General features: G+C 40.7%; 1 protein-coding gene across 6 annotated transcripts in view; it reads left to right on the forward strand.

Annotated features, from left to right (window-relative positions):
- The window catches only part of TP53BP1 (tumor protein p53 binding protein 1), a 74,568-nt gene that overhangs the window by 34,165 nt on the left and 12,636 nt on the right, over nt 1–27,767 (forward strand). Inside the window, exons 13-21 of one of the 6 annotated variants that reach the window (XM_059913454.1) lie at nt 680–799; nt 1,571–1,774; nt 5,316–5,373; nt 7,216–7,308; nt 11,885–12,365; nt 15,961–16,113; nt 23,004–23,275; nt 23,939–24,088; nt 24,384–24,814. In XM_059913454.1, the coding sequence (XP_059769437.1) occupies nt 680–799; nt 1,571–1,774; nt 5,316–5,373; nt 7,216–7,308; nt 11,885–12,365; nt 15,961–16,113; nt 23,004–23,275; nt 23,939–24,088; nt 24,384–24,814 (1,962 nt within the window). Of the gene's footprint in view, nt 1–679; nt 800–1,311; nt 1,406–1,570; nt 1,775–5,315; nt 5,374–7,215; nt 7,309–11,884; nt 12,366–15,960; nt 16,114–23,003; nt 23,276–23,938; nt 24,089–24,383; nt 24,815–27,767 lie in introns of those variants that run through there. The other 5 variants (XM_059913458.1, XM_059913459.1, XM_059913455.1 and 2 more) reach the window with 5 other exon arrangements.

Here is a 27,767-nt window from a genome sequence, read left to right on the forward strand (position 1 = left end):
TTTTTCCACAGATGGGGTCGGGGGTGGGGCGGAAGGCGGGGGGATGGTTCAGGGGGTAATGCAGGCGATGGGGAGCGGCAGATGAAGCCTCGCTCGCTCACCCGCCGCTCACCTCCTGCTGTGCGGCCCGGTTCCTAGCAGCCCGGTGGTTGGGGACCCCTGCTTTAGCCCATGAAATCCTTTGTCACCTCTTTGAGTAGATTGTAAATTTTAAGTATTAACATCAGATTTTAACATAGAGAATCCTACAGATTGCTAAAGCTTATAAATTAACTCCTTGGGTTAGCATTACACAAAATTAAAACATCTAGATTTGAAACTATCCAACTTTGTATCACTGAGTATCCCCATATGTACTTACTGTCTTGGGGCTCAGATGTTTCTCTGTTCCTTTTGACCCCATGTTCCTCAGGCCTCCAAACTTTTGGGCTTCCTCTGTTTGCCTGGCCCCTGGTTGTCTACTTTGTGTCAGTCCTGTTGATGGTTGTACAGAGAACAGAGAAAATAGTAGGAAATTGGTTGAGAGGCCTGGTGAGGGGGCTTGGGAATAAGGCAGAATTTGGGAGCAAAGGAAAAGAATAATTGAGATATTTCTTGCCGTTCTCCTCACTTTTGCTTTTTTTATACTTCTGTTTTGGTTTCCTTTTTGTTTATCATTGTTTTGTTTTGTTTTCTCCAGAAACTCCATTTCATTTTACTTTGCCTAAAGAAGGTGATATTATTCCACCATTGACTGGTGCAACTCCACCTCTTATTGGGCACCTAAAATTGGAGCCCAAGAGACACAGTACTCCTATTGGTGAGTGATTAAAATGTAATGATGTTTAAAGCAGAATTTCTGAGATATCATCCTTTATGCCAGTGATTCTTTTATATCTGAGGAGTTGGGCCTGCCTGATAAGATTGATTTTTGTCTTAGGAAGAATAAGGTTGTGGTGTCTGATTCCATGAGTTTACTCCCAAGAGATGTTGAGCAGTGATGAGAGGAAGGAAAGAAAGGATGGAAGGAAGGAAGAAAGACTATTTATAAAGATTTTATTCTATTACTTGCAAGGCCATAGACTCTGAGTGCTAAGCAATGATATAGAGCTGTTGTATGAGGAAGAGACAGCAGGTAGTGTAGAAGTACTATTTATTCAGGACCTTGGCTAATCAGTCTGCTGCTTGACAGGGGAAGAAAATTTAGATCCTCCTTCCCTGAAGCAGCTGGTAGTCTTCTACATTAACCTATTTGTTTTCTCTAGTCAGTGCTGGGAGGTAACAGTCATGCCGTCTGGAGTCTCCTGCTACCTATGCTTGATGCTGGCAGATGTGGGTTGGCTGAGGGCTCATGCAGCATCCTTTGTCCAGATGCAGAAGTGGAACTGAATCCTGTTGCTCTTCTTAAGACCAGGTGTCAATACTAGTGCGTAGTTGTTGATACTTGTGACAGGATCTATCCTAGGAATCCTCTTCAATCCTGCAGAGCTATAGAGCCAAACAGGCAAATTGATGACCTTGAATTGTTATTTTTCATATTTGTATTTTAGTGTTCTTTCTTCCTTCCTTCCCCCTGCCTCCCTTCTTTCAGGTATTAGCAACTATCCCGAAAGCACCATAGCAACCAGTGATGTCATGTCTGAAAGCATGGTGGAGACCAACGACCCCATGCTTGGGAATGAAAAAGGAGATTCTGGGGCTGCCCCAGAAATGGGTGATCAATTGTGTCTGAGAATGAAATTGGTCAGTCCTGAGACTGAGGCGAGTGAAGAGTCTTTGCAGTTTAGTCTGGAAAGTAAGTTTTATTTTGTGTTAATCTTGGGTAACTAGTAGCTCCAGATCTTCTGGAAGTATTAATTATCTTTCTTCTAGTTTTAATAATGATACTTTTATAATTATAAATGTATTTGTAAAGTCTTATTCTCATGAATTTAATTCTTTGTTTTCGGCTAGTCACTGTTAATGTTACTGCAGATGTTCCGTTTTGTAACCTCTGTGGTATTGCTTGTATCTCTGTATTAAACTTGTGTCTATATAAACTAATTGGTTTTCATAATCAGAAGGAGTTCAGAAGTGGGTAGAAAATTTAGGATTGTGGATTCACATTGTAGGTTTATGTTAGCTATTTCCCACATTAATTGCCAGTTGTTTGGTATGGCTAGAATACAGAGAAGGTACGAGGGAATGGCTGCAAAGTCGGGACTAGATTGTGAAAGACTTTTTACATCATGCTGAACAGCTGAAGAATTTTAGGCAAGGGAGTAATATGATCAGATTTGCTTTCTTTAAAGGATCAGCTGAATGTTTGAAAAATTTGTGCCTTTGTTCATCATTCCTTTCCTTGTCCATTTTCTATTCTGCTGCCTGGCAAATGCAGTCTTTAACCAGGAAGTGGGGTCATTAGTAGTGGGGATGGAGATGAGGGGGTGAATTTGAGAGATGAATAGTAGAATAGAGAGGACCTTGGGACCAGTTAAATATGGAAGCAAGAGAGGAAAAAATATAGAATGACTTTACATCTACATTTTGTTTTCATGATAGCACTCTGAAGTAGATATCCTTATTTCCATTTTATTGATGAGAAAACTGAGACTAAGAGAGGTTTTAAACCTGAGATTACAGTAATTGGTTAAGAGGTGGAGCTGGAGTGTGAATCAGATCCATCTGACTCTAAAGCTTATAATTCTTCCATTAGGTAGTTTGTAAAAGTGGTTTAATGGCGTTAGAAGAGGAAGGAGTTTTATAAAGGAGATTGCAAAGGAATATTCCGAGAAGAGGACTAGGAGAGTATAACGCCATGGAAGCCTAAGGGAAGGAGAGTTAAAAGAAGACAACAATGTCATATGCAGAAGTGAGGTCTAGTAAGATATATCTGAAAATGTACACTGGACTTGGCAATTAGGATCCGTTTGGTGACTCTAGCAAGAACTATTTCAGTGTAGTGGTTTGGGTAGGAGCTATACTGAAGGTAATTGAGGAGTGAAGGGGAGGAGAAGAGGCAGCAAATGTATTCTACTTTTGCGAAGTTTATGTGAGAAAGGAAGAAAAAATACGGCAAGTTAGAGAGAAATACAGGACTGAAGGAGTTGTTTTTTTTTTTCTTTCATTTTTAGGCTGAGGGATACCTGAGCAGGTTTATAGATTGAAAGGAAATCTCCAAAAGAGAGATGGGTTAAAAATGAGACCCCTGAGAGAGAGATGGAAGGGGAGCTTTCAAAGACCACAGATAGAGTGAGTGGACTTGAATAAGGATTTCTCATTCTCTGAGACCAAAGAAAAGAAATTTTAGCTAATATATTTTGAGTTCTTACTATATGCCAGGCATATATTCCATACATGTGCAGCTCATAAAATCTCATGACAAACCTGTAAAGTAGATCCTATTGTTATTCTCATTTTACAGCTAAGGAAACTGAGGCACAGAGAGGTTGGGCATGTTTCCTAGAGTCACACAGCTAGTAAATAAAGTAGCCTGAATCCAAAGTAGTTCCAAGAACCAGAAGTCTGGTTCTGAATTATAGTGCTATTCTGTTTCTCAGTGCTTATTGATTTGAAAATTAGAACCTCAGTAGAAATAAAGTATTACATGTTTCCATCCTTATTGTCATCTTCTCTGAAATCAAGTAGGGCTTATCAAGAGAGAGTACATGGTAGCTTTGAATCTTTAGATTTGAAATTACAATTGGGAAGACCTTAAATGGAGCTAAATGTTAAAGATGACCATATTGGTAAATTTTCTTACCTTTCCTGATAATCAGCCACCATACCCACAGTTTTCCTCATTTTATCCTCACAACAAACCTATGAGGGTTGGTCTTGCAGCTTGTGGGATCTTAGTTCCCAGACCAGGGATTGAACCCCGGGCCCACAGCAGTGAAAGTGCAATGCAGAGTCTTAACCACCTGGACTGCCAGGGAATTCCCGTGTTGGTCCTTTTTTATCCCTATTTTATAGATGAGGAAACTGACTCAGAAGATGAAGTTTACCCCCAGGTTGGACAGCTAAGTGCTAGAGCCAGGGCCTGAGCCAGGTTTCTGTATCAGAGCAAGTGCTCTAACCACCAAACTTCAGCTGCCTCCTTGATGGACTATTCAGATTATATTGGGTTATGACTTATTTTAGAAATGTTTAAAAATATTTGTTGGGCTTCCCTGGTGGCGCAGTGGTTGAGAATCTGCCTGCCAATGCAGGGGACACGGGTTCGAGCCCTGGTCTGGGAAGATCCCACATGCCACGGAGCAACTAGGCCCGTGAGCCACACCTACTGAGCCTGCGCGTCTGGAGTCTGTGCTCCGCAACAAGAGAGGCCGCGATAGTGAGAGGCCCGCGCACCGCGATGAAGAGTGGCCCCCACTTGCCGCAACTAGAGAAAGCCCTCGCACAGAAACGAAGACCCAACACAGCCATAAATTAATTAATTAATTAATTAAAAAAAATATACATCACATTTAAAAATATATATATATATTTGTTATTTTCTCTAAGGCTGGAATGAATTGTAAATGAACAAATTTTAATCCCTTGGCATTAGTGACTGCTTTGAGACTATGGGATTCTTTTCAGTATGACCTTTAATTTTTGCTACAGATTCTTTCTTGAAAATGTGTTTTATGTTTCAAATATCTATCCCAAAAGCACTTTGGGAAGAACTTGAGTACCTTCTATGTATGGGTTCTTTTAAAACTATACACTATTTAAAATTTGTGCATGAACTGAGACATTTTTCTACATAATTGATTTTATTAAAGTTTTTCCTTTTTGAAAAAATTTTATTGAAGTGTAGTTGATTTACAATGTCGTGTTAGTTTCAGATTTATAAACTTTTAGAAGTTTTTTTCTTTTAAATTTGTTTTGAAATTAAAATTTTTTTGTTTATTAATTTTGTGTTTTTTTACTGCATGATTTTTTTACTTGTATGAGAAGAGATGAATTGAGATTCAGAAGTTTCATTTTCATTTTTAAATGTTACTGCTTAGTAATTCATTATATTGTATTTCTGGAGAAACTGATTAGTCTTCTGTAGGAAGTTTGAAAGAAAATCGGTAGAAGTGAGAAAGACATATCATTAAATGATAAGTCTTTTCATGTTCACTTATTATTCTTACCCACTTCCTTTTTATTATTTGTTGCAAACACTAGTAAAGTAGGTTTTTATTTTTCATTTTTATTATTATTTTTTTATGTCATAGTGAAAGGAGGCCTTCAGAAGCTTCTGAAATCCAAGCATTATTTTAGAGTATCATTGGGGTTGAGCAGGTTTTTAAGAGAAGGTTTTAAGGTGTGATACTGAGTTCTGTTTCTCTTTCCTTTCTTTCCTTGCTTTTGTTTTTATTCAGAGCCAGCAACTGGTGAAAGAAAAAATGGATCTACTGCTGTTGCTGAGGCTGTTGCCAGGTAACCAGAGCTGGTTGCTATTTAGAGGAGTTTAATATACAAAGCCACTGGTAATGAGGGGAAGATAATTTATCAAGAGAGGCAAAAAACTTAAAATGAAACTTCAGCATAAAGGATTTAGCAATGTGTTGAATGTAACCCTAGGCTTTCTTATTAATACTTTGATAAAGCTTTTGCTATACTTAGAATAAGATATTTAATGGTGTTTCCCTTTCTCCCTTTTGTTCATGTGGGAGTGTCCTTTTTTCTTTTTCTGTGGGTGAGATTGAGATTGTTTTTGCTATTGGTGAGGAAACAGGGTTAACAAGAGATAGCCATAGACCTTTTTCCTTTTACGGTCTGCTCCCACGGACACCCATAGCCTCAGGCCATTTTCTCTTCTGCCTGCCAAATTAGCTACAGTCTTGAAGTGTTATTTTTGCTTTGTCATGAATGCTGTAATGCTTTGAGGATGAGTATGACCCCATCCTGAGGCTCTGGTGGTAAGCTTTGCCATCTGGTGGCCATGAGAATAGAATTGTTTCATTGGTTTCTGGCGTGAGTCATCCAGTATGAAAATACTACCAGTGGTTGTTGAAATATAAACAGGCTAAAATCAGGCTAGACAGGTACTATAAGTAAGTAAAGCAGGCTAGGTGCAAGAGCGTGAAATGTTGACGATGATGGCCAGCTGAACGTGTGTCCCATTTAAAAGGGGGGGGGGTAGTAGCCCTTGTTCATTTCCAGCTGATCATTACCATGCACACCTACTGTTGCCAAATCTTTAAATTTTTAAAGAGAAATCAGGAATTTTAAAAATAAAATGTCCTGCTTGTCTGTGGACTAAATTTGATCCTTAGTTGGAAGTTTCTGACCCATCTGAATCCTTTGATTTGTGCCAAGCTGTGTCTAGAGAGATTAATTGTTTTCTGGGTTTTTGCATATTTAACCTGAAAGATAAGTACCTTTGAATCCTTATTCAGTTGAAGACTCTTTAGTGATGTGTTGAAGAAATCTCTTTGGGTTTAACAGAATTGTGTACCCGACACAACTTGTTATTAGTCTGTACATGTGCTTGTTAAGAGAGAACAGAATGTGCTGCTGAAGATTCCTGGACCCTTTGGGTGGAATGTAGGGGTGGAAAAATAGGGAAAAAACTTGAGACAGAGGGTTGGATTGGTGGATCATGGAATGAGATTCACTGGTATTGCTGTGAAGCAAATTTTATATATGAGAATCTAGATTTTAAGAATCTTTGACTATTTACTTTACCATTGGGTTCACCATAAGAAAATATTTAAAGTAAGCTCTGTAGGATAGTTTAAATGATCACTGCTTCCTCTGCATTTAGGTGAAGCAGTATCACTTTTTTTAAGTGTTGTCTGTAACTGGGCACTGTTCAGATTACTTGCTGCCATCTTATTTCTCTCTCACACATTTCGTTATTGAAGGTTTCAAGCATATACAAAAGTAAAGAGAACAGTATAATGAACTACCATATATTCATCACCCAGTGTCAAAAAATTACCAACTTATGACTAGTCTTGATTCATTTATAAATACTTCCAGCACTCTCCTCTCCACTGGATTATTTTTAAGCTAATTCTAGCATTATATCATTTTATCTGTAAATATTTCAATGCTGTCTCTAAAAGATAAGAAGTCTTTATTTTGGACTTAATCACAGTACTACTATCATGCTTTTAAAATTGACATTGATTCCTTAATGTCATCAAATATTCGGTGTTCAGATTTTTCAGATTCAGAGAAAGGATTTTATTCTCTCTGTGCCTAAAAGGATAATTTCCAGAGGTACTTTTCCTTTCAAAACTAACACAGTATATTGCTTTAATTGTTTTTTAGTCCCCAGAAGACCATGTCTGCGTTTAGCTGTGTCTGTGAAGCCCAGCGAGAGGATGAGGCTCGAAGTCAGGATTCCCCCTCTGTACCCATCAGGCAAGCATTATTTTCATAGCATCTTTTGGGCTATATTGGTTCACAAAATGGTTGGTAGCAAAATCTGGAATATACTGCTACTGTTTTGTGAACTTGAGCTTACTCTTTTATCTGAGGGACTGTGACATATTCTAGGTGGATTTATAAATAAGATGTCAGAAATTTTATTAAATATTTTATAGATATAGATTTTTGTCTTTATCTGCCAATTCTATCAATTTAAAATTATTCAGTCTTCATAAACTTATGAAAATATATCATTCTGTATTTCTAAGATTGTTTCCTTTTACTTAGTTTGAAAATGTTTACTTTTTTTTAAAAAAATAAATTTATTTATTTATTTATTTTTGGCCGCGTCAGGTCTTCTTCGTTGCTGCGCGTGGGCTTTCTCTAGTTGCGGTGAGCGGGGCCTGCTCTTCATTGCTGTGCACAGGCTTCTCACTGCGGTGGCTTCTCTTGTTGCGGAGCACTGGGCTCTACGTCCGTGGGCTTCAGTAGTTGTGGCTCGTGGACTGTAGAGCACAGGCTCAGTAGTTGTGGCACACAGGCTTAGTTGCTCTGTGGCATGTGGGATCTTCCCAGACCAGGGCTCGAACCTGTGTCCCCTGCGTTGGCAGGCAGATTCTCAACCACTGCGCCACCAGGGAAGTCCCAAAAATGTTTACTTTTAACAGACTTTTTATTTCTCTTTAATTTCCCATACGGCAAAACTGAGACAGATGTTCAACATCTCAAATTTAAAGTTTGTCAGACTCGATGGAATTAAAAATTTCCTGTAATTTCTTTACTCCTTCATCTCTTAGAACAGCTCTGAAGGGGGAAAGAATTTTTTGAATTACAAAGTATTTCTTCTCTATTAGAAAAGTATCTTGTTTGGAATATGTGGTTCTTATATTTAGTATAGGGAAATAAGTAATGGCAATGGAATAAGTTTGTATTTTCATTATGAAGTGGAATCTTTTATCTCTAGAATTCAATGATTTTGTAATTAGGGAATATAATAATGTTTTGTCAACAGGTATATTCCTAATAGTGTTATTTGCAACATAATTTCTTTTTTTCTTTTTTTTTTTGGCTGCGCCATGGCTTGCGGGGTCTTAGTTCCCCAACTAGGGATTGAACCCACGCCCTCGGCAGTGAGAGTGCAGAGTCCTAACCACGGGACTGCCAGGGAATTCCCTGCAACATAATTTCTGTGTTCCTTATTGATAGAAATATTTAGGAGAAACATGTCATTGGACGTTCTGATGATTAAATGTGAACTTGTTGGTATTCTTGGGAATCAGATAGCCCAGATGATATCCTCTGTTGTATCAGGAAGCTTGTTAGGCGAAATGCCACCTTGTTTTATTCCAAAAATGGTATGGTGTTGACCCAGCAATTAGGAAATTTATTGATCGCATTGTATTGCCTTCCTATTTTAAAATAGAGACTGTTTGTTTTTTTTTAAACACCTTTATTGGAGTATAATTGCTTTACAATGGTGTGTTAGTTTCTGCTTTATAACAAAGTGAATCAGTTATACATATACATATGTCCCCAAATCTCTTCCCTCTTGCGTCTCCCTCCCTCCCACCCTCCCTATCCCACCCCTCTAGGTGGTCACAAAGCACCGAGGTGATCTCCCTGTGCTATGCGGCTGCTTCCCACTAGAGACTGTTTTAAAATAGAGAGACTAGGATGCTGGTGATTTTTGTTCAAGGTAGAACAAGGGCCTGAGAACAAGGGCCTGAGAATCCAGCTGTTGTTTTTTATTTATTTATTTATTTATTTATTTTTTATTTTTGGCTGCGTTGGGTCTTCGTTGTGGTGCGCGGGCTTCTCACTGCAGTGGCTTCTCTTGTTGCAGAGCACGGGCTCTAGGCGTATGGGCTTCAGTATTTGTGGCTCGTGGGCTCTAGAACGCCGGCTCGGTAGTTGTGGCGCATGGGCTTAGTTGCTCCACAGCATGTGGGATCTTCCCGGATCAGGGATTGAACCCATGTCCCCTGCATTGGCAGGCAGATTTTTAACCACTGTGCCACCAGGGAAGCCCTCCAGCTGGTTTTGATTCCAGTTCCTCCACAGACAGACCTACACTCAAAACAGAATGGTTAGAAGTTTGTTAAATATGGAGGTTTTTTCTTCCATGTTTCACTTTGGATTAATTTTACCCAGGCTTTCCCTGCTAAAATTTGCTTTCTTTGCGTCAGTTTCTAAATCTGACATATATAGTGACCAGAGTAGAATTGTGTAGCTGGAACTAATGAAGAAAGAGACGTGTGGTCCTTCTTACAATTATTGAATTTCTTCTGTCTCTTTTCTGGTACTGAAGATTCCTTCTTTATTTTTTCTTGGGAGATTAATATACCACATCTTTATGATAGATCTTTCTTGGAGGGAAGTGACTGTGATTTTTTTGTGTGTGTGTGTGACTGTGATTTGAACATCATTTACTTATTTGACTGATGCTAACCCAAGAAAGATAGATACCAAAATTCTGATATTTGACAGGAATCTGCTGAATATTTCTGATGTTGCAATGAGATACCTTTAGTCTTTAGAGAGATTGGAGTTGTTCCAATTAACAGTTTGGGAGAAAAAAGCAGCCTAATATTTGTCAATTAAGAATTAAAAAGTCAAAAATAAAGCTTTGTTTTAGAAGTAAAACTCTATTTGGAAGTTCTACACTAAATAAATAGCTTCTGAGGTAAAATGTCTAGGCTTATTTAAAGTGTGGGGAACAATGGTAATTGAATTCTTGAAATGGTTAATCAAGTCTTGTCCCTTCTAGCTTTTGGCTCACTTTCATTATTGCTCAGGTGTTGATATGTTAGATGTCTTAAAGATTCAAACATGGGTATTCAGTTCATACTTTGTCTTATGCAGCTAATATTAATTGAGCATCTGCTGTGTATCTAGCACTGAGCTAAGTAATTTATATGTATGATCACTTATAAACCAGATAGGTGTTATTCATCTGTCTTCTGGTGATCTTATTCTTACCTATTCTTCACTGGACCATATATCCTCATTCAGTTGAGGTTCCTGACAGAGAAGACACAAGCTCTAACAACCAAATGTATACCAGGCTCTCTTTGGCTAGAACTCTTTTCTAAATCCCACTTTGATCTCCTGTTTTGGTAAACTGAGCTACACAAGATAGAAACCTCAGAGACTTCTCCTTTTCTCTTTCTTCTCCAAGATCCAGAGCAGAGCAAGCCCTAAAGAGTTCTTCATGCTTCTTTTTTCTGTCTACCCAGGTTAGTTCAGCTTCTCAGGGTGAGAGCTCCTCCCAAGTTGGAGACAGCTTTTTCTGTCTAGATGGCTCCATCTTTCTCTGGCCAAACACAGCAGCATGTGACATAGTTTCTAGACCCTTTATCGTCCTGGATGTTATCTTCTGGGTATATCTCAGTTTATGCTTTGTAAAATATGATGACCTGAAACATTCCAGATGTTTTTCCATGGTCAGTTCAGAATGGATTCTTTTTGTCTTTATTTTGGTTGTTATATATTTAACGCAACCTAAAAATGCATTAGTATGTTGTTTTCTATAGTACGGTGATGCATTGAACTTACGGTTTACTAACAAGTTAGAAGTTATGGGCATTTTCTATATGATGAACACAGTTATACAATTAGTTAATCTGAAAGTAGGTTTTTGCAGTTAATTGATTGAGAGAACATTCTTTTGTTGAAAGTAAATTTATTAAGCACTTACTTTATATTAAACCCCGTGTTAAGTGTTTTAAGTATGGAGATGAATAAGATGTGAATGTCAAGTTTCTGTGTAACCTGCTCACCTGGAGTTAATCGGCCTATTTTTTCTGGTGTATTGTTGAGAGCATTTACGAAAGCTCCTAGGCACCTCAGGGCTTCATGGTATCTGGTTTGTAGGAGACATGCATCAAATGCTTGTGGGATATATGAATAAATCACTGATAGCCAAATGGGAAGACTAATGAAAAGAAATATCTTGAACTGTGAGGAACCAAGTCATTCTGAAATGGTTAGTTGTAGATAATGTCAATATAGCTAGCAAAGCTAGAATCTCACCTACAACTCTTTCCTTTACAGATTGGGTTTCTTTTCCTAAAATTATTAGTCAAGGGGCGTAATGAACAGTATCTAGAATGCTAGGAGTCATTTAAGGAATATTAGAACCATTAATAAAGCCAAATGAGACATCTTGACCTAGTTGATCTGTTTTGAAGTAGATCCCTAAGTTGCCTTCACTGTCTATGACTTCAGTAATGGTTTTGCATCTTTTGTTTACCTTATTTTCCTGTGTCAGTTTTCAGAGTTCATAGCTAATGGAGAGAAGAAATTTTATGGCTGTTTTACCATCATGGTGGAATAGTCCTGTGTACCGTTATTTTTTCACAGGAGTGAAATTATGATGAGAAATCTTGTGAGGTCATATACTCGGTCACCTCATTTTCACCCTTCCCCACGTATCTCAGAGTGCCAAATTATGGTTCCCCCTTGACACACACACACACACACACACACACACACACTCACACATACACTTGTTTACTTGATATGGTTTCTTTTTTTTTTGACATGGTTTCTTTATGTGCTTGATTTTCAGGGGGAACTTGCTCCATTTTCCAAGTACTCAAGATGAAGAGAAGGGAAAATTAGAAGGTGATGAAAGGACCAGGCAGAGTCAACAGCCTGTGAAGCCCAGTAGTCCTGTCAAAGACCCTGCTTCTCCTGCCTCCCAGGAGGTGGCCACACAGGAGCCATCCAGTCCTCAAGGGGAAGCGATGGAGACAGACATGCCAGAAGGCCAGGAAGAAGGACAGAATGCCAGTCAGGGAAAATCTAGTGAAGCCTTGATTGAAAGGCCCAGCCAAAATAACATAGGAATCCAGACCATAGAGCATTCCCTGTGGGTCCCCGAAACTGTTTCAGCAGCAACTCAGACTGTAAAGAATGTGTGTGAACAAGGGACCAGTACAGTGGACCAGAACTCTGGAAAACAAGATGCCACAGTTCAGACTGAGAGGGGGAGTGGTGAGAAGCCAGTCAGTGCTCCTGGGGATGATACAGAGTCACTCCATAGCCAGGTGAGAGAACATATAGGGTACCTCAGGGGCCCTGTTTTCAACTTTCTGGATTCCCAGAGAATTTAAGTTGTGGTACTTCTACTTAATGATAATTCTTAACAGTTTTATACAGACCAGTGGTTAAAGCATAAAAACAATTCATCCAGGATTGGGAGAGGGTAGTGAAAATTATGGGTAGCTATAGCCAATAAGATAATCTTTCAGGGAAAATGGAATAGTGCTAGAGTTTGTCAAGTAGGTCTTTACTGGAAGAGAAAGCCAGGAATATAGTCTGGGTCCTGTAATACTTTCCTACATTCAATCTTTCCTTCTGCCATCATTTCTCATCCTCCTTTATAACCATAAGAGCTCATTGCTTCTCCCCCAAGTCTATTTAACCAGTGTTCCCAGGAACTGAGAAAGTAGAAAGTAAAGGAGGAAGCAGTAGAAGAAGCATGAAGGATAGTGTATCACAGTATTGTAAACAAAGAACACTAACAGGGAAAGTCCCCAGGTGACCAGGGACTGCAGAAAGAGGCTAGGAATAGACATACTGGGAAGAAAAGGTTTGGGGCTGATGAACGTGAGACTAGAAGAAGAACAGGTTCTTGGGAATAGAGTAGGGAAGTGTAGGTACTAGTGAAAATTGAGTGGGTAAGAAGTGGTGGTAGTAATGTACATGCTAACAAGAGGAAGTTCATAAAATTTCATTAGTAATAGTGGTTAAATTGCCTTTTCAGTTGCTCTGGTAGATCATCTTCACTTGGGATCTGCCTAGGAAAGCTTCACTAGTGATGTGCCTCTCATTCGAATGGTCCAAGTTGTTTGTTTTCTAAAAATAAAATAATTCCTATTTATTGAACACCTACAGTATATCAGCATTGTGCTCAAGACAACCCATGAGGTTGGTATTGTTATTCCCATTTCACAGGTAAAGAAACCAAGCTGAAGAGAGGTTAAGTAACTTGCCCAAGATTTTGCCATCAGTAGGTGGCAGAACTGGAATTTGAACTCAGCATATCTGACTTCAGAATCGGTATTCTTTTCATTATGCTATGTTGCTTTTCTATTTTTAAATCACAGCTTGTGTAGTCTTGCTCTGTTTATCCATGCCTCTCCAAAAATTCTGTTTATATTAGCCTTTTATAGTAACACAGCCTCTGAGACCTAAGACCTTATCAATTCAGGAAGTTTCAAAATAGCATAGCCTTTTGGATATAGGGGCTGTAGCACATCAGACCCTATTTTGCAGCTGTTTATTTTCGCCCTTAATTTAAAGTGTTTGATTCTGCCACATAGTAATTTGGTTTCTCTGCCTTTATAAAAAGAGTTCAACTTTATCTTAAAGACGTCAGTCATGTGGGTGCCACTAGATTGTATTTTCCTTTACTTCCTCATATTCTCCCTCTGTCAAACAGGGAAATAATTTCTGTTCTTGTCTCAACATGATGATAGGAGCCAGTGAGCCAGAGCTCAGGCTTTAGAGTCAGACGTCATCTGGATGTTGTGAAAGTTCTCTGAGATAAAGCTTGCAAAGCTCTTAGCACTGGGTCTGACACACAGTAAATGCTCAATATGTGTTGGCTACTGCTACAACCTATTGATTATTATTGTTTTAACTACTACTACTGCAGCTGTTACCAGCACAACCACCACTTATGCTATACTACTACTGTGTCACACGGAGTGAAATGACATATTTAAGAGCTAGTTGCTCCTGCTAAGGAAAGAAAAGTGCTAGAAAAATACAGATGCTGATTGGGTACAGAGTTTCCGTTGAGAAAGATAAAAAAGTTCTGGAGGTGAATATGGTGATGTTTTTACAATAATGTGAATGTACATAATGCTACAAACTGTATATTTAAAAATGGTTAAAATGGTAAATTTTATATTAAGTATATTTTACCACAATAAAAAAATATAAATGGTGGGTATAGTAACAGAAATTGGGGTTGGTGTGCCATCTTTTGAAGAATGGTTGGAAAATGAGGAACGCTGTATGGAGGTTTTCCAAGTGTCAGTGCTTTTTTATCCCTTGCAGTCTGGGTAGGACTCAGTTCAGTACTCAGAGAAAAACATAGGCAGCCTACATTTGACATACCTTAAATTTCCATTTATATGTCAAGTGGGCCTGGACAAGTGGGTCCCAAGTGGTTTTCTATGAAGTGAAAGTGTGGTTTTATTTTTATTTTATCTTCCCTTAATTATAACAAGATCCTCAAGCTATTTATCTTTACAGAAACCTCTTTTCAGAAGACTATTTGAAGAGAGTAAGCATAACTTCCTTTTTATCTGCCCTCTTTCCCTTCTCTCCTTTCTTATTCTATCAGACATGTTTATTTAGGTATCTCTCTTGAAGTGATCATTTGTCTGGCTGTTGTAATGGAAGAATACAGGGAGGCTTTTTGGCTGCATTTCAGGGATATATAAAGCGCGCTGAAACCTTTTAGACCCCTGTGTGTGCAGGCAGGAAGTCCAGGCTGCCATGGTTCTGATGCACCCTGATGACTGACGTGTGACAGACCAATGCCCTGACCATTCATTGACCAAAGTTGTATATATAGAAGTATTTTAAGGAATTGGTTGAATAAGTTTCCATGCATTTTATTTTATTTATATTTATTCACATAATTTTAGTAGATATTTCACCCCTAACATGAAGTTGGAGTGCAAATTATTCAGAGAAATTACTTTACGTAAATTACTCTCACACTATCAGGAAAAAAACAGACTCATTATTGCAGTGGTAAATAGAACTCTTTTGAAAGACTTAGGCACCTTGACACTGACTGCAGAAAGTAAAATCAGTCTACTATAGGGGAAATAAGGTGGGAGAAAAAAGTGTGCATTTCCTCTCACAGTTGCAGAGCCATAGGGTAGAAGCGGGGTGGGGGGCTTGGATATGGATAAATGTGATCTAGGTGTTATGAGAAAACATGTAGGTAACAGTTGTCATAAAAATGTAGGGTCTTATTTAAACTATATAACTGATTATGGTACAACCAGATATGAAATCCTAATTTGCTAATGTTCTCTGTTTCTGGACACTAGCTCAGCTCTTTAGTTACAATCTCTTATTTGGAATAGATCAAATATTTCATATTTAATTCTAGGAGAAATCAGTGTATCTTGTTCCAGGTATAAATATACCGTAGTTTTCACTTACTAATGCAGGAAAAACAGACTGCACTGAGATTAACAGATGTTATTGTTTTATATAAAGTTCTAAAGAATGCCTTCCTTTTATCTGAAGAGCTGTTGTAAGTGTAAACTTGAATGCTGATTGACAAGTCAGCAACAAAATCAGGAGGATTACAATCTCAATGTGCTTTTAGGGGGTCAAAGTTTCACTTAAATATCCTAGATATAAGTGCTAGATGTTATGCTTTTAATTTAGACAGAAATAGGTTGTTTTAGGTGAAACTGATACAGACTTTTCCTAGCCTCTGGCTAGACAGCTGGTCCATCCCTAGTGTTACCTATAGGTGAATAGAAACAAAGCAACTGGAAAATTCCATCACATTAGATTCATGGAACCTCTGAACAGTGCTCATCATGAAGCAGTTGACTTGTGATTCTGACAGTTTGCAATGAGACTCTCTATTTTTTATCACAGGGAGAGGAAGAGTTTGATATGCCTCAGCCCCCTCATGGCCATGTCTTGCATCGCCACATGAGAACAATTCGTGAGGTTCGCACACTTGTCACTCGTGTCATCACAGATGTGTATTATGTGGACGGAACAGAGGTAGAAAGAAAAGTAACTGAGGTAATGTACACTCTGGGTCTATGTGGCAAATTTTTTTCAATAGAGGAATTACCCTGGCTCTCTACCTGCTCCCCTCTTCCCTGTACAACTAGCTACTAACACTGTGTTTTCCTTAATCCTTTTATGAGAAGGATATAACAACTGGGCTAGAGTTCTGAGTTCTGTCTTTCCCAACCATAGGTTGGCTGTTTGACCTCTGGTCACTTATTTAACCAGTCCCATCATGCATTCTGTATCTATAAAGGACAGATTGATAAATCTCTCTCATGTGTAAAGATTTTATGTGTTTTAAAAAAAAAATTTTTTTTTTATTGTAGTTGATTTACACTGTTGTGTCCATCTCTGCTGTACAGCGAAGTGACTCAGTTATACACATAGAGACATGCTTTTTTTATATTCTTTTCCATTATGGTTTATCCCAGGATGTTGAATATAGTTCCCTGTTAACGTGTTATTTTTAATCCATGGAAACTAATGAAGTGTAGAACTCCCTGCTTAGCTGCATGTATTTTCTCATTGTTTCTCACTGTCTTATCACGTTACCATTTTTTACTCATTGGTCTTGGTCTCCATTCGTGTGTGGTTATGAACCTGTTAGTAGGAGATGTACCTTTTTTTTTTTTTTTAATTATTTAATTTATTTTTTTGGCTGCGTTGGGTTTTTGTTGCTGTGGGGGCTACTCTTCGTTGCGGTGCGCGGGCTTCTCATTGCGGTGGCTTCTCTTGTGATGGAGCACCGGCTCTAGGCGCACGGGCTTCAGTAGTTGCAGCACTCGGGCTCAGTAGTTGTGGTGCATGGGCTCTAGGGCTCGTGGGCTTCAGTAGTTGTGACGCACAGGCTTAGTTGCTCCGCGACATGTGGGATCCTCCCAGACCAGGGCTCGAACCCATGTCCCCTGCATTGGCAGGCGGATTCTTAACCACTGCGCCACCAGGGAAGTCCCGGAGATGAACCTTTATTTCTTAGTAGGATTCATTATGGACTCATTCCCAGTGTCAGCATAATATTGGTGTTTATTGACTGTTATAGTGTACAATGTTGTATGCTGACTTTGTTTAGATCTAATACTTGCTGAGGTTAGAGAGATTTTCTAGAATTAAAGATCTGGCACTTTTTTCTTGGTATATATGTTAATATCTGGGAACCATTTTAGTAATTGATAAGAGGCATAGCTATTCTATTCCTTAGTCAAGCACTTTTCTTTAATTCTGCTAGCTAGCCGTATAGGAGGTTGTGCTCAGGGAGAATTAAACTGGTGTATAGTTTTATTTATTATTTTATTTTATTTTATTTTGAAATTTTTTTAATATATAAATTTATTTATTTATTTATTTATTTGGCTGCATTGGGTCTTTGTTGCTACGTGCGGGCTTTTCTCTAGTTGGGCCAGCAGGCTTTCTCTAGTTGTGGTGAGCGGGGCTACTCTTCATTGCGGTGCACGGACTTCTCATTGCAGTGGCTTCTCTTGTTGTGGCATGCGGGCTCTAGAACGTAGGCTCAGTAGTTGTGGCGCACAGGCTTAGTTGCTCTGTGGCATGTGGGATCTTCCCGGACCAGGGCTCGAACCCATGTCCCCTGCATTGGCAGGTGGATTCTAAACCACTGTGCCACCTGGGAAGTCCAAAACTGGTATATAGTTTTAAGTGGAACATATTATTGCTATTGTTCATTAATGGGCCATTTGTGGCCCTCATGTCAGAAAGCATTTTATATTAGTTTGAGAAATTGTCTTTTTTTTTTTTTGGCCGTGCTGTGCACCTTGCAGGATCTTAGTTCTCCGACTAGGGATTGAACCTGGGCCCTCGGCAGTGAAAGCATGGAGTCCTAACAAGTGGACTGCCAGGGAGTTCCCAATTCTTTATTTATTGTACACTAAATTCCAGAAATATTTCTTTTAAAATGTTGATTTACCTTCAATTTTATGTTTACGAAATTTTTTTCAATGTTACTACTAGTTTGGAAAAATTGTGAGCTTAGCAGCTTTATAGAAAAAATTTGCTTTCATAAAAAGTTTTTGTAACTGTTGTAGTCTACACTGAACTATGTGCCAGGTACTATTTTTAAGTGTTATACATATTACTTTATTTAATATTTTTTATGGTGCTTTCTAAAGTATATTTTTGGAAACGGCAGGCCTGCTAGATACTCTGAGAGGGAAAACAAAGTTCCATGGTCATAAATATTAAGTTTGAGAAAACACCTAGTGCTGTAACTGCCCCCTCCCCCACCATGGAGATTCACAGTGCGTATTACATTAAAGCCTCTAAGAAGTCCTCCAGTAAAGATATCTATTTTGGGACTTCCCTGGTGGTCCAGTGGGTAAGACTCTGTGCTCCCAATGCAGGGGCTCCAGGTTCGATCCCTGATCGGGGAACTAGATCCTGCGTGCGTGCCACAACTATGAGCCCACGTGCCGCAACTAAAAGATCCTGCACACCGCAACAGAGACTCCACAGCTAAGAACCGGCGCAGCCAAAGTAAATGAATAAATATTTTAAAAAATATATTTTATTGTGTAACACAGCATTTCCCAAATTTATTTGACCATTGAACATTTTTTAAAGTAATGTGTATTATACCCCTATGTTACATAGTTTGGGAAACACTTGCCATAATTAAATAAAATAGTAATAGCAACTAACATTTATTGAGCACTAGCTATATGCCAGGCACTGTTTTTTTTCTTTTGAATTTTATTTATTTTTTATACAGCAGGTTCTTATTAGTTATCTATTTTATACATATTAGTGTACACATGTCAATCCCAATCTCCCAATTCATCCCACCCCACCACCCCACCACCTTCCTCCCTTGGTGTCCGTATGTTTGTTCTCTACATCTGTGTCTCTATTTCTGCCAGGCACTATTTTAAGGACTTTTACGTGATTTAACTCATTTAATTCTCACAACTAAGCTGTGAGGTAGATATTGTTATTCCCATTTTGCACTCAAGAAACTGACATAGCAAGTTAAAATCACTTGCTTAATGCTACAGAGCTAATAAACAGAGGAACTAGAATTCATCCCAGGCAGTCTAATTCCACAGCCTGCATTCCTAACTACTGCATTGTGCTGTCTCTTAAGAGTGAAAGGGATGTGTGTCAAATGGAAGGTGTGTGTAGTAGTTCAGAAGAGGAGGAAATGTGTCTGAAGAGAATTTTGATAAAGGCTTTCTGGGTGAGGGCCAGAAAGTACTTGAGTTGGACACTGAAGGTTTTAGATATTGGGAGATACAGGGAAAGGGTGTTCTATAGAAAGAAGGCTTGGTGAGCAAAGGCACAGAGGCAGAACGTAAAGAGCACAGATGTGGGAACAGTACGTTTGGTAGGCAGCCCAAAGATGTGTAGAGGTGTGAAGGTGGACAGGTTGACGTCAGAGGATTCTGGGAACTTTCCTTCCCTCATCTCTCATAGCCGTTGTTTATAGTATTTTAAAAATTTTATTCATTTATTTACCAGCAACTTCTTTTTTGCTGTGTTCCTAGCACTATGGCGGGCACTGAGACTAAGAAGATAAAAAGACAGGCTCCCTATTCTCTTAGGAGCTCATTTACACTGGACATGCAACAAATCCAGAACTTGTGGTTGCTGTTGTTGAGGTATGGAAAGATGTGTTAGAAAGAGGGGCCAGAGCCTGCTAGCTTACCTGAAGGTGACTAAAAGGCCTCACAGAAGATGTAGTGCTCAAAGTGCTGCAGATAAGATCGAAGGGCAGGGGAGAAGGACACTGCAGGCAGAATGAAAAGGTTTGTAAATATGTAGACAGCATGGCATGCTTAATGAATATTTAGAATGTGACAAGGACGGTAGGGTAGGGAATGGTGAGAGAGGATACTCTTGAGGTTGGTAGGGGCCCAGAGCATAAGGCTTTGTGTATCATAGAAGAGGGTTTAGATTTTTATCTTTTGTGTGATGGAAAGCCTTTAAAGAATTTGGGGGAGAGGGATGACATGCTCAGATTTGCATGTTGGAAAGGTCCGATTGGCAGCAGTGTAACAATTGATTGGAATGGGAGAGGTTAGAGGTGTAGTTCAGACAAGAGGCAATGAGTGTCAAATTAGGACAGTGGTAGTGGGGATTGAGAGGAGGGAAATAGATGTAAAAAAATACATATATAGAAGGTGAAATTGATAGACTTTGGTGAATTCCTGAATGTGGGGATTGTGGGAGAGGGAGGAATCATATATGATGCCTGGGCTTTTTGCCTGGGCAGATAGATGGTGGTACCATTTACTGAGAGAATATAAATAGGACAGTGGTTTGAGAGACAAGATCCTTCATGCAGTAAATATTTACTGAGGACCTCTTTTGTGGCAGGCACTGTGCTATTTTGAGGATAAATCCAGGAAAGAAGATGGTTACTACTCTGTCTTAATGTGGCCTCTGTAGTCTAGTAGGAGGGACACACAGGAAAAAAATAAGCAGATACATTAAGAAGATCACAAGAGGCCACCTTGGAGCCTGGGCCCAAGTCATTATAAGAGCAAGGGCTCAACTTTTGAACAGTTGCAAAGTCAGGTATAGTTAGCTACTGTTCTTTGGGCCTACTCTCCAACTGAGACGCAGCCTGGAGTCCCAGCCCTCTAGGCTGGTCTTGCCCCTGCTCATTTGCCATGTCCAAGAGAAGGAGTTGACCTAAGTTCTGAGCTCACAACACCTGCTTTAGTCAAGTGACCTTGGCAGATTATGCTGACTCACATCCAGCTAAAGAAGGCAAGTTGGATGATAGGAGATGGTGATTGGAGAATGGTGAGATTTCTGGAAGTGGTGCAGTTTCTGGTAATGACTCTGGTAGTAGCAGATGGCTGAGGTAGAGTAGAGGAAAAGGTTAATGGTGGTAATTAGATCAGGAAAGATTGTTGCTGGATGGGTCATCTGATGGATGTTAGCCTCAGAAAATGACAGTGGAAGGGAGGCTGTGAACCAGGAGTATAAGGTGTTCATGCATGAGAGTCAGTAATTGGTAGAATGTTGGTGAGTAACAACGAGGGAAGGAGAGAGTTTAACAGAATGGCAAATAATGATTTGGTAGGAGCAAGAAGTGGGGAGTTAGAAATGATCTGTTAATGGCAGTGGGGAGCAAGGAGGCCTCTCATCTCCAAACTCTTGAATTGAGGTTTGGTTGAGAAAAACCAGCCCCTGCTACAGAGAGCAGCAGGGGATGAGATACACTGGGGATGTCCAGAATTCACTCACTGAAGGCAAGGAAATGACGAGAAGATGACAGATTGAGTTTTGGATGGGTTAAATTGCAGGTGTCCCTAGTACATACAAGGGGAAGAGTTTAGTAGGCATTCGCATCCGTGAATTTGGAGCTGAGTCATCATTGTATTGTTGGTAGACAGGCCAGAATAAGTCAGGTAAGACTGGCCAGAGAAAGCATGGGAGAGTGAGGAAAAGAATGAGAACAGAGTCCTGGGAAATACTAATTTAAAAGGAATAGGCAGAGAAAGAGGAACCAAAAAACAAGTACAAATAGAAGTAGCTAAAGAGGTAGAATGAAAGGAAGAAAAAGTGACTTTATAGATTTTAGAGAAGAGATTTTCAAGAAGGGAGTGGTCAAAAATAATCATTTTATCATCTTATAGCATTATTTAAACATGTGTGCATTGCATACTGTCTCCCAGAGAGATTGTAAACTCTTTGAGGGAAGAGTCTGCCTTATACTTCTCCATATTTTCTCTGATAATTAGCACGATAAGGCATGAACAGGCTAGAGTAGGAAAGCAAATGTGCAGCACCTGTGCTGTAATTTCTCAATCCTGTGCCCATAGAGGACATTGCTGATAGGTCCTAGAACCTTTCCTCACTAAACCTGGGAATTAGCCTTAGTGGCTGCTTAAAACTGAGCTCCAGGCAACCACTACCAATCCATCAAAGTAGGCATGTGAGTGAGATAAAGTCAGTTTGATATTCCTGTCCTCTATAGATACCGGAAATTCGTGTGTTTTTTTTTTTTTAATTAATTAACCCATTTATTTATTTTTGGCTGTGTTGGGTCTTCGTTTCTGTGCGAGGGCTTTTTTTTTTTTCTTCTAGTTGTGGCAAGCGGGGGCCACTCTTCATCGCGGTGCACGGGCCTCTCACTATCGCGGCCTCTCTTGTTGCGGAGCACAGGCTCCAGACACGCAGGCTCAGTAATTGTGGCTCACGGGCCCAGCCGCTCCGCGGCACGTGGGACCCTCCCAGACCAGGGCTCGAACCCGTGTCCCCCGTGTTGGCAGGCGGATTCTCAACCACTGCACCACCAGGGAAGCCCGAAATTCGTGTATTTTGATTATTGCCTTTTTGGTTTTCATTTTGGTAAACAGTGATACCATTATATAGCTATTTTTGCCTATAATTTTTAATTTCCTTGATCGCATATTGAAAGGTAATAGAAAATATCTAATTTCAAAAAACATGTAAGGCTACCCACTGCTATAATCATGTACCCAGAAGAGCTCCTAACCACTTCTTCCTCTAACCTACCTACTTCCTTACCTTTCTTCTGTTAGACAGGGAGTTACCTGTGTCCTCTGGGTTGGAATCCTTGCTGGGTTCTCAGCAGCCAAAGGTTGTGAACTTGTCCAGTAAAAAGATAATTTAACTTAGCTCAGGATAGAGGTTTCTTTCTTCTGATCTAGTACCACCTTTATTTTATTTTTTATTGAGATATGTATTCCCTGTAGAATGCACAGGTCTTAAATGTTCAGTTCAGTGACTTTGACAGTTATATGTAATCACTACTCAAAGCAAGATATAGAACATTTCCATTCCTCCAGAAAGTACCCTCCTAATTCCCACCTTTCTGAATTGAAATTTCTTGCCATTTAGGATTTTCCAACCATCACATGAGCATTATGTTATTGTGGCTTTTTTAAGTTCTTGTATCCATTTCTTCCTTACAGGAGACTGAAGAGCCAGTTGTAGAGTGTCAGGAGTGTGAAACTGAAGTTTCCCCTTCACAGACTGGGGGCTCTTCAGGTGACCTGGGGGATATCAGCTCCTTCTCCTCCAAGGCCTCCAGCTTACACCGCACGTCAAGTGGGACAAGTCTGTCAGCCATGCACAGCAGTGGCAGCTCAGGGAGAGGAGCCGGACCACTCAAAGGGAAAACCAGTGGGACAGAACCCGCAGATTTTGCCTTGCCCAGCTCCCGAGGAGGCCCAGGAAAACTGAGGTGCAGACAGGGTCTCCAGAGAGAGAGCCACAGCAGGGGCAGGGTTGCTGACGTTTTAATATCACGGGAAAAGGGGAGTAATGGGAAGTCCCCCCATCCTCCTTCTAGGATAAATCAACTCCTCTTCCTCCCCTTTCGTTCCTCTCCTGTTTTGGGTTTGCATGGGAGGTAGGGTGGAGCCCTCTGGGAGGCAGACTTCCTGAGAAACTGTAGAAAACAGGTGAGGGGACTTTGGGAAAGCTGGCACATGTTCCTGTCCCCCAGCCCCCATTTTCTGCAGCCTGTGAGTGTTTTGGTTGGGAGTACAGAAAGTTTGGGGTAGCGGCCCCAGCTTGACACATTCCCTAGCTTTTTGTTTTCCTCTACAGGTATCCAGAGCCTGAAGTACAAGAGAAGGCAGGGCACAAATGGATGTGCTGTCTTTGAGGGCAGCAGTAGGAAGCTTTGTCAGGAGGGAATAGACTTGCATATAGAAGGATGCCCTTTACTTGTTATCCTGTACTCCTGCTCCCAGCTATTGGGTGGTGGGTGTGTGGACCAGCTTCCTGCTGCCCTGGAGGCTCAGCACATGTTGGCCTGGCATGTAGTCTGAGGACCAAGGGGAGACTGTGAAGAAGGATCCAGTAGCAGGTGCTATCAGACTAACCTGTCTTCATTCTCTAGTCCTAGAAAAGGGGTCAGTCAGACAGGGACGCCAGTGTGTGAGGAGGATGGTGATGCGGGCCTTGGCATCAGACAGGGAGGGAAGGCTCCCGTCACGCCTCGTGGGCGCGGGCGAAGGGGCCGCCCGCCTTCTCGGACCACTGGAACCAGGTACCCGGGTAGTGTGAGACACACTCAGTCTATGACTTGTTCAGGAAAAAAGGGAGTAGAGAGAAGAGAGGGGAGTAGAGAGTATGTGGGGTGTCAGGAGGGAGAAGAGGGGCCCACACTGACCGGGGAGTGGGCAGGGTTCAGAGTGAGGCTGCTGAGACACCAGGCTTCTGCCTGTGATGGGTTAGCAAAGAATGGGCTGGAGACCCATGGACAAAGGAGTGGGAAAATTGGTAGGTAAGTACTGCTCTCTGCTAATTCTCACTGCCTTCTCCTTTCTCTTATCTCTCTTTAGGGAAACAGCTGTGCCTGGCCCCTTGGGCATAGAGGACATTTCACCCAGCATGTCGCCAGACGATAAATCCTTCACCCGTACCGTGCCCCGCGTGCCAGACTCCACCAGACGAGCAGACATGGGTGCTGGTGCTTTGCGTCGAAGCGACTCTCCAGAGATTCCTTTCCAGACTGCTGCTGGCCCTTCTGATGGCTTAGATGCCTCCTCTCCAGGGAACAGCTTTGTAGGGCTCCGTGTTGTAGCCAAGTGGTCATCCAATGGCTATTTTTACTCTGGAAAAATCACGCGAGATGTTGGAGCTGGGAAGTATAAATTGCTCTTTGATGATGGGTATGAGTGTGATGTGTTGGGCAAAGACATTCTGCTGTGTGACCCCATCCCACTGGATACAGAAGTGACAGCCCTTTCGGAGGATGAGTATTTCAGTGCAGGTAATAAAAGAGGCAAGACCTCTCTTAACACCTCTCCAATCCTCCAATACCAACAGCGTTCACTGCAGCCTGAGTACTTTTCTGTGTTCTCTGAAGTCAAATTTCATTCCTAACACTGGTTCCTCTCACCCCTGGCTTTTTTTGTTCTTCTTTATTGCTTGTTTATTTTTGAATAAACTTCTTATTTTGGAAAAATTTTATATATACAGAAAAGTTGCAAAGTACAGAGTATTAATAGTATATAGAGTTCCCATGAAGCCCTCACACAGCTTTCCCCTTTCCCTGTTGTTAACATTTTATGTTAGCATGGTACGTTTGTCAAAACTAAGAAAACTACCTTGGCTCATTACTATTAACTAAATCCCCGACTTTTCTGGATTTCACCAGCTTTTCCATGTCCTTTTTCTGTCCCAGGATCCAATCCAGGATTACTGTATTGCATTTAGTCCTCATGTGTCTTCTTATTTTCTTTTTTTTTTTAAATAAATTTGTTTATTTTATTTATTTATTTTTGGCTGCGTTGGGTCTTCGTTGCTGTGCGTGGGCTTTCTCTAGTTGCGGCGCTCAGGCTTCTCATTGCGGTGGCTTCTCTTGTTGTTGACCATGGGCTCTAGGTGCACGGGCTTCAGTACTTGTGGCACGTGGGCTCAGTAGTTGTGACTCGTGGGCTCAGTAGTTGTGGCTCGCGGGCTCTAGAGCGCAGGCTCAGTAGTTGTGGCACACAGGCTTTGTTGCTCCGTGGCATGTGAGATCTTCCCGGACCAGGGCTCGAACCCGTGTCCCCTGCATTGGCAGGCGGATTCTTAACCACTGCACCCAGGGAAGCCCCCTCATGTGTCTTTTGTTCTCTGATTTGTAACAATTTCTGAATCTCTTCTTGTTTTTCATGACCTTGACAGTTTTGAGGAGTACTGGTCAGGTATTTTTTGAATGTCCTTCAGTTGGGTTTGTCTCATGTTTTCTCTTGATTAGATTGGCGTTATGGGTTTTGGAAAAGAATGCTGCAGAAGTGAAGTGCCTTTCTCAACACATTGTATGTGGGAGGGGAGTATGTGACATCCAAAGGGCATCTCTGCTGATATTAACCTTCATCATCGGTGAAGGTAGTGTTTGCCAAGTTTCTCCACTGTAAAGTTAGTGTTTTTCCCTTTCCATTTTCTTTTCTTTCACCACTGACTTGTAAACTTGCTACCTTTCTTGATGGGAACCTTAGGTAGGTGAGTGTGGCAAATATATTGAGATATTTTTGCTTAGGAGGAGGTTGTTAGTGCTGTGTTTGTATGTCTGCACACCCACCACTTACTCTCTGGTTTGGAAAAATGGTGCCCTTTTTTTTTTTTTTTTTTTTTTTTAAACCAGTACAGTTCCCTGTACTGGTGATGGTGAGAGATTTCTGTCTGTTATGACTGTTTCATGTGCCCATTCTTTGAATATATTGCCTCTTTTCTGTGAGGTAATTTGGGAATACATGTTTGCATTGAGTTTACCATTTAAAAACATCCTTTTTCTGGGGGATTTTTTGGAACAAGGATTGGTATATAATGGGCAAAAATGCCTCTGTTGAAGTCTCTTCAGACTTTCTCGTGATTTGGACTCCTGAGTAGTTGCTGTTTGCCCCTTTATTTCATTGTTATATGGGCCACTTCACCTTCTAGTTCTGGATAACACTTAGCTCCATGTAGCATCAGTTAGTAGCACATGGATTGAGATCTTTTATGACCTGTGACTTACATAGTTTGTATCAAATGCATTTGTTCCTCTTTCCGGTGTAAAGCCTCTCTTGGAGGTGCACATTAGGCCCTCTTACGAGAGAGGCAGTTCTCTATCCTGAGTGAATTATGGCATACAGGGGAGGGGATTCTGTGTCCCATTTATTGAGGCTGTCTGCTAATGTTAACACTAGACTGCTTCTAGTTCTAGTAGCTCGTCATTAGTGTGAAGTGTATTGTTGGCCTTGGGCTTCTTTGTGCTCTTGAGGGGTCTTTTTGATTTAGAGATTTAAGCCAGGAGATGAACAAGCAAGGGGAAAGAGAGTAGTTCTGTGGCATAGGTAAGGGAGAGAACCAAGGCCTGCTTTCTCCTCTATCTTTTTTTTTTCCCTTGGTGCATGCTCTGGGTTTCTTTTAGCCCTTCATTTAAGCACAGGCTAATGGGAGAGAACAAATGAACCCTTCTGTTCATAGGAATGAGAAAGTATTCACATTAGTGCCCTGTTTTTATATCATATGTGTGTTGCATTTATGTTTATATTTATATATGTATCTTTTTCATAGGATTGGAAATGGGTCTTGCCCAAGATCACACAGCTTGGTGGTAGCAGAATTAGGCCTAGGCTCAGGTCTCCTGAATTCCAGCCCAGTTTCCTTTTATACCCCACATCGTGTTCCTTCTAATCTAGAGGCCTTATCTTGAGGTTCTGAATCAGAACAAGAGCAGAAAAGTAGATAATAAGGAGGGAAGATTAGGGAGGAGAGGCAGGATTTACTCTTTTCCTTTCTCTGCTCTGTATCTCTATTTTGATTTTGCTACACAGACACATGCTCTCTCTCTTTGAATGATGTCATCTTTCATCTACAACTTAACTCAAGAATTATCACCCAGCCTCCAAAGAAACCAAGAAGGGAAGGTTTAGTAAAGTTGTAATGGGACTGTTTAACAAACCACATGCCGTTTCACTTCAAGAACCATTTGAACCGCTAACAACCCGCAAAGGCTGGCTTTAGGAAGCTTTATTTTATAACTAAAGGGCTCCTTCTGCTGAGAAACTTCACGTTCCCGTCCCTGGGTGGTGTCTACAGGTACCCTAGGTGGAGGCGGTGTCTGGGATTGACAGCCAGGGTTCTGTTCAGCCCTCACGGCAGTCCTGTGTTGTAGCTGCTCTAACTCCCTGACTCAGGCCTGCTCTGAGAGGATGCTGAGCAGCGTAAACAGCGAGCCGCTTCTATGCTTCCTT

Source organism: Balaenoptera ricei, chromosome 2 (genome assembly GCF_028023285.1).
Source record: "Balaenoptera ricei isolate mBalRic1 chromosome 2, mBalRic1.hap2, whole genome shotgun sequence".
NCBI lineage: Eukaryota > Metazoa > Chordata > Mammalia > Artiodactyla > Balaenopteridae > Balaenoptera > Balaenoptera ricei.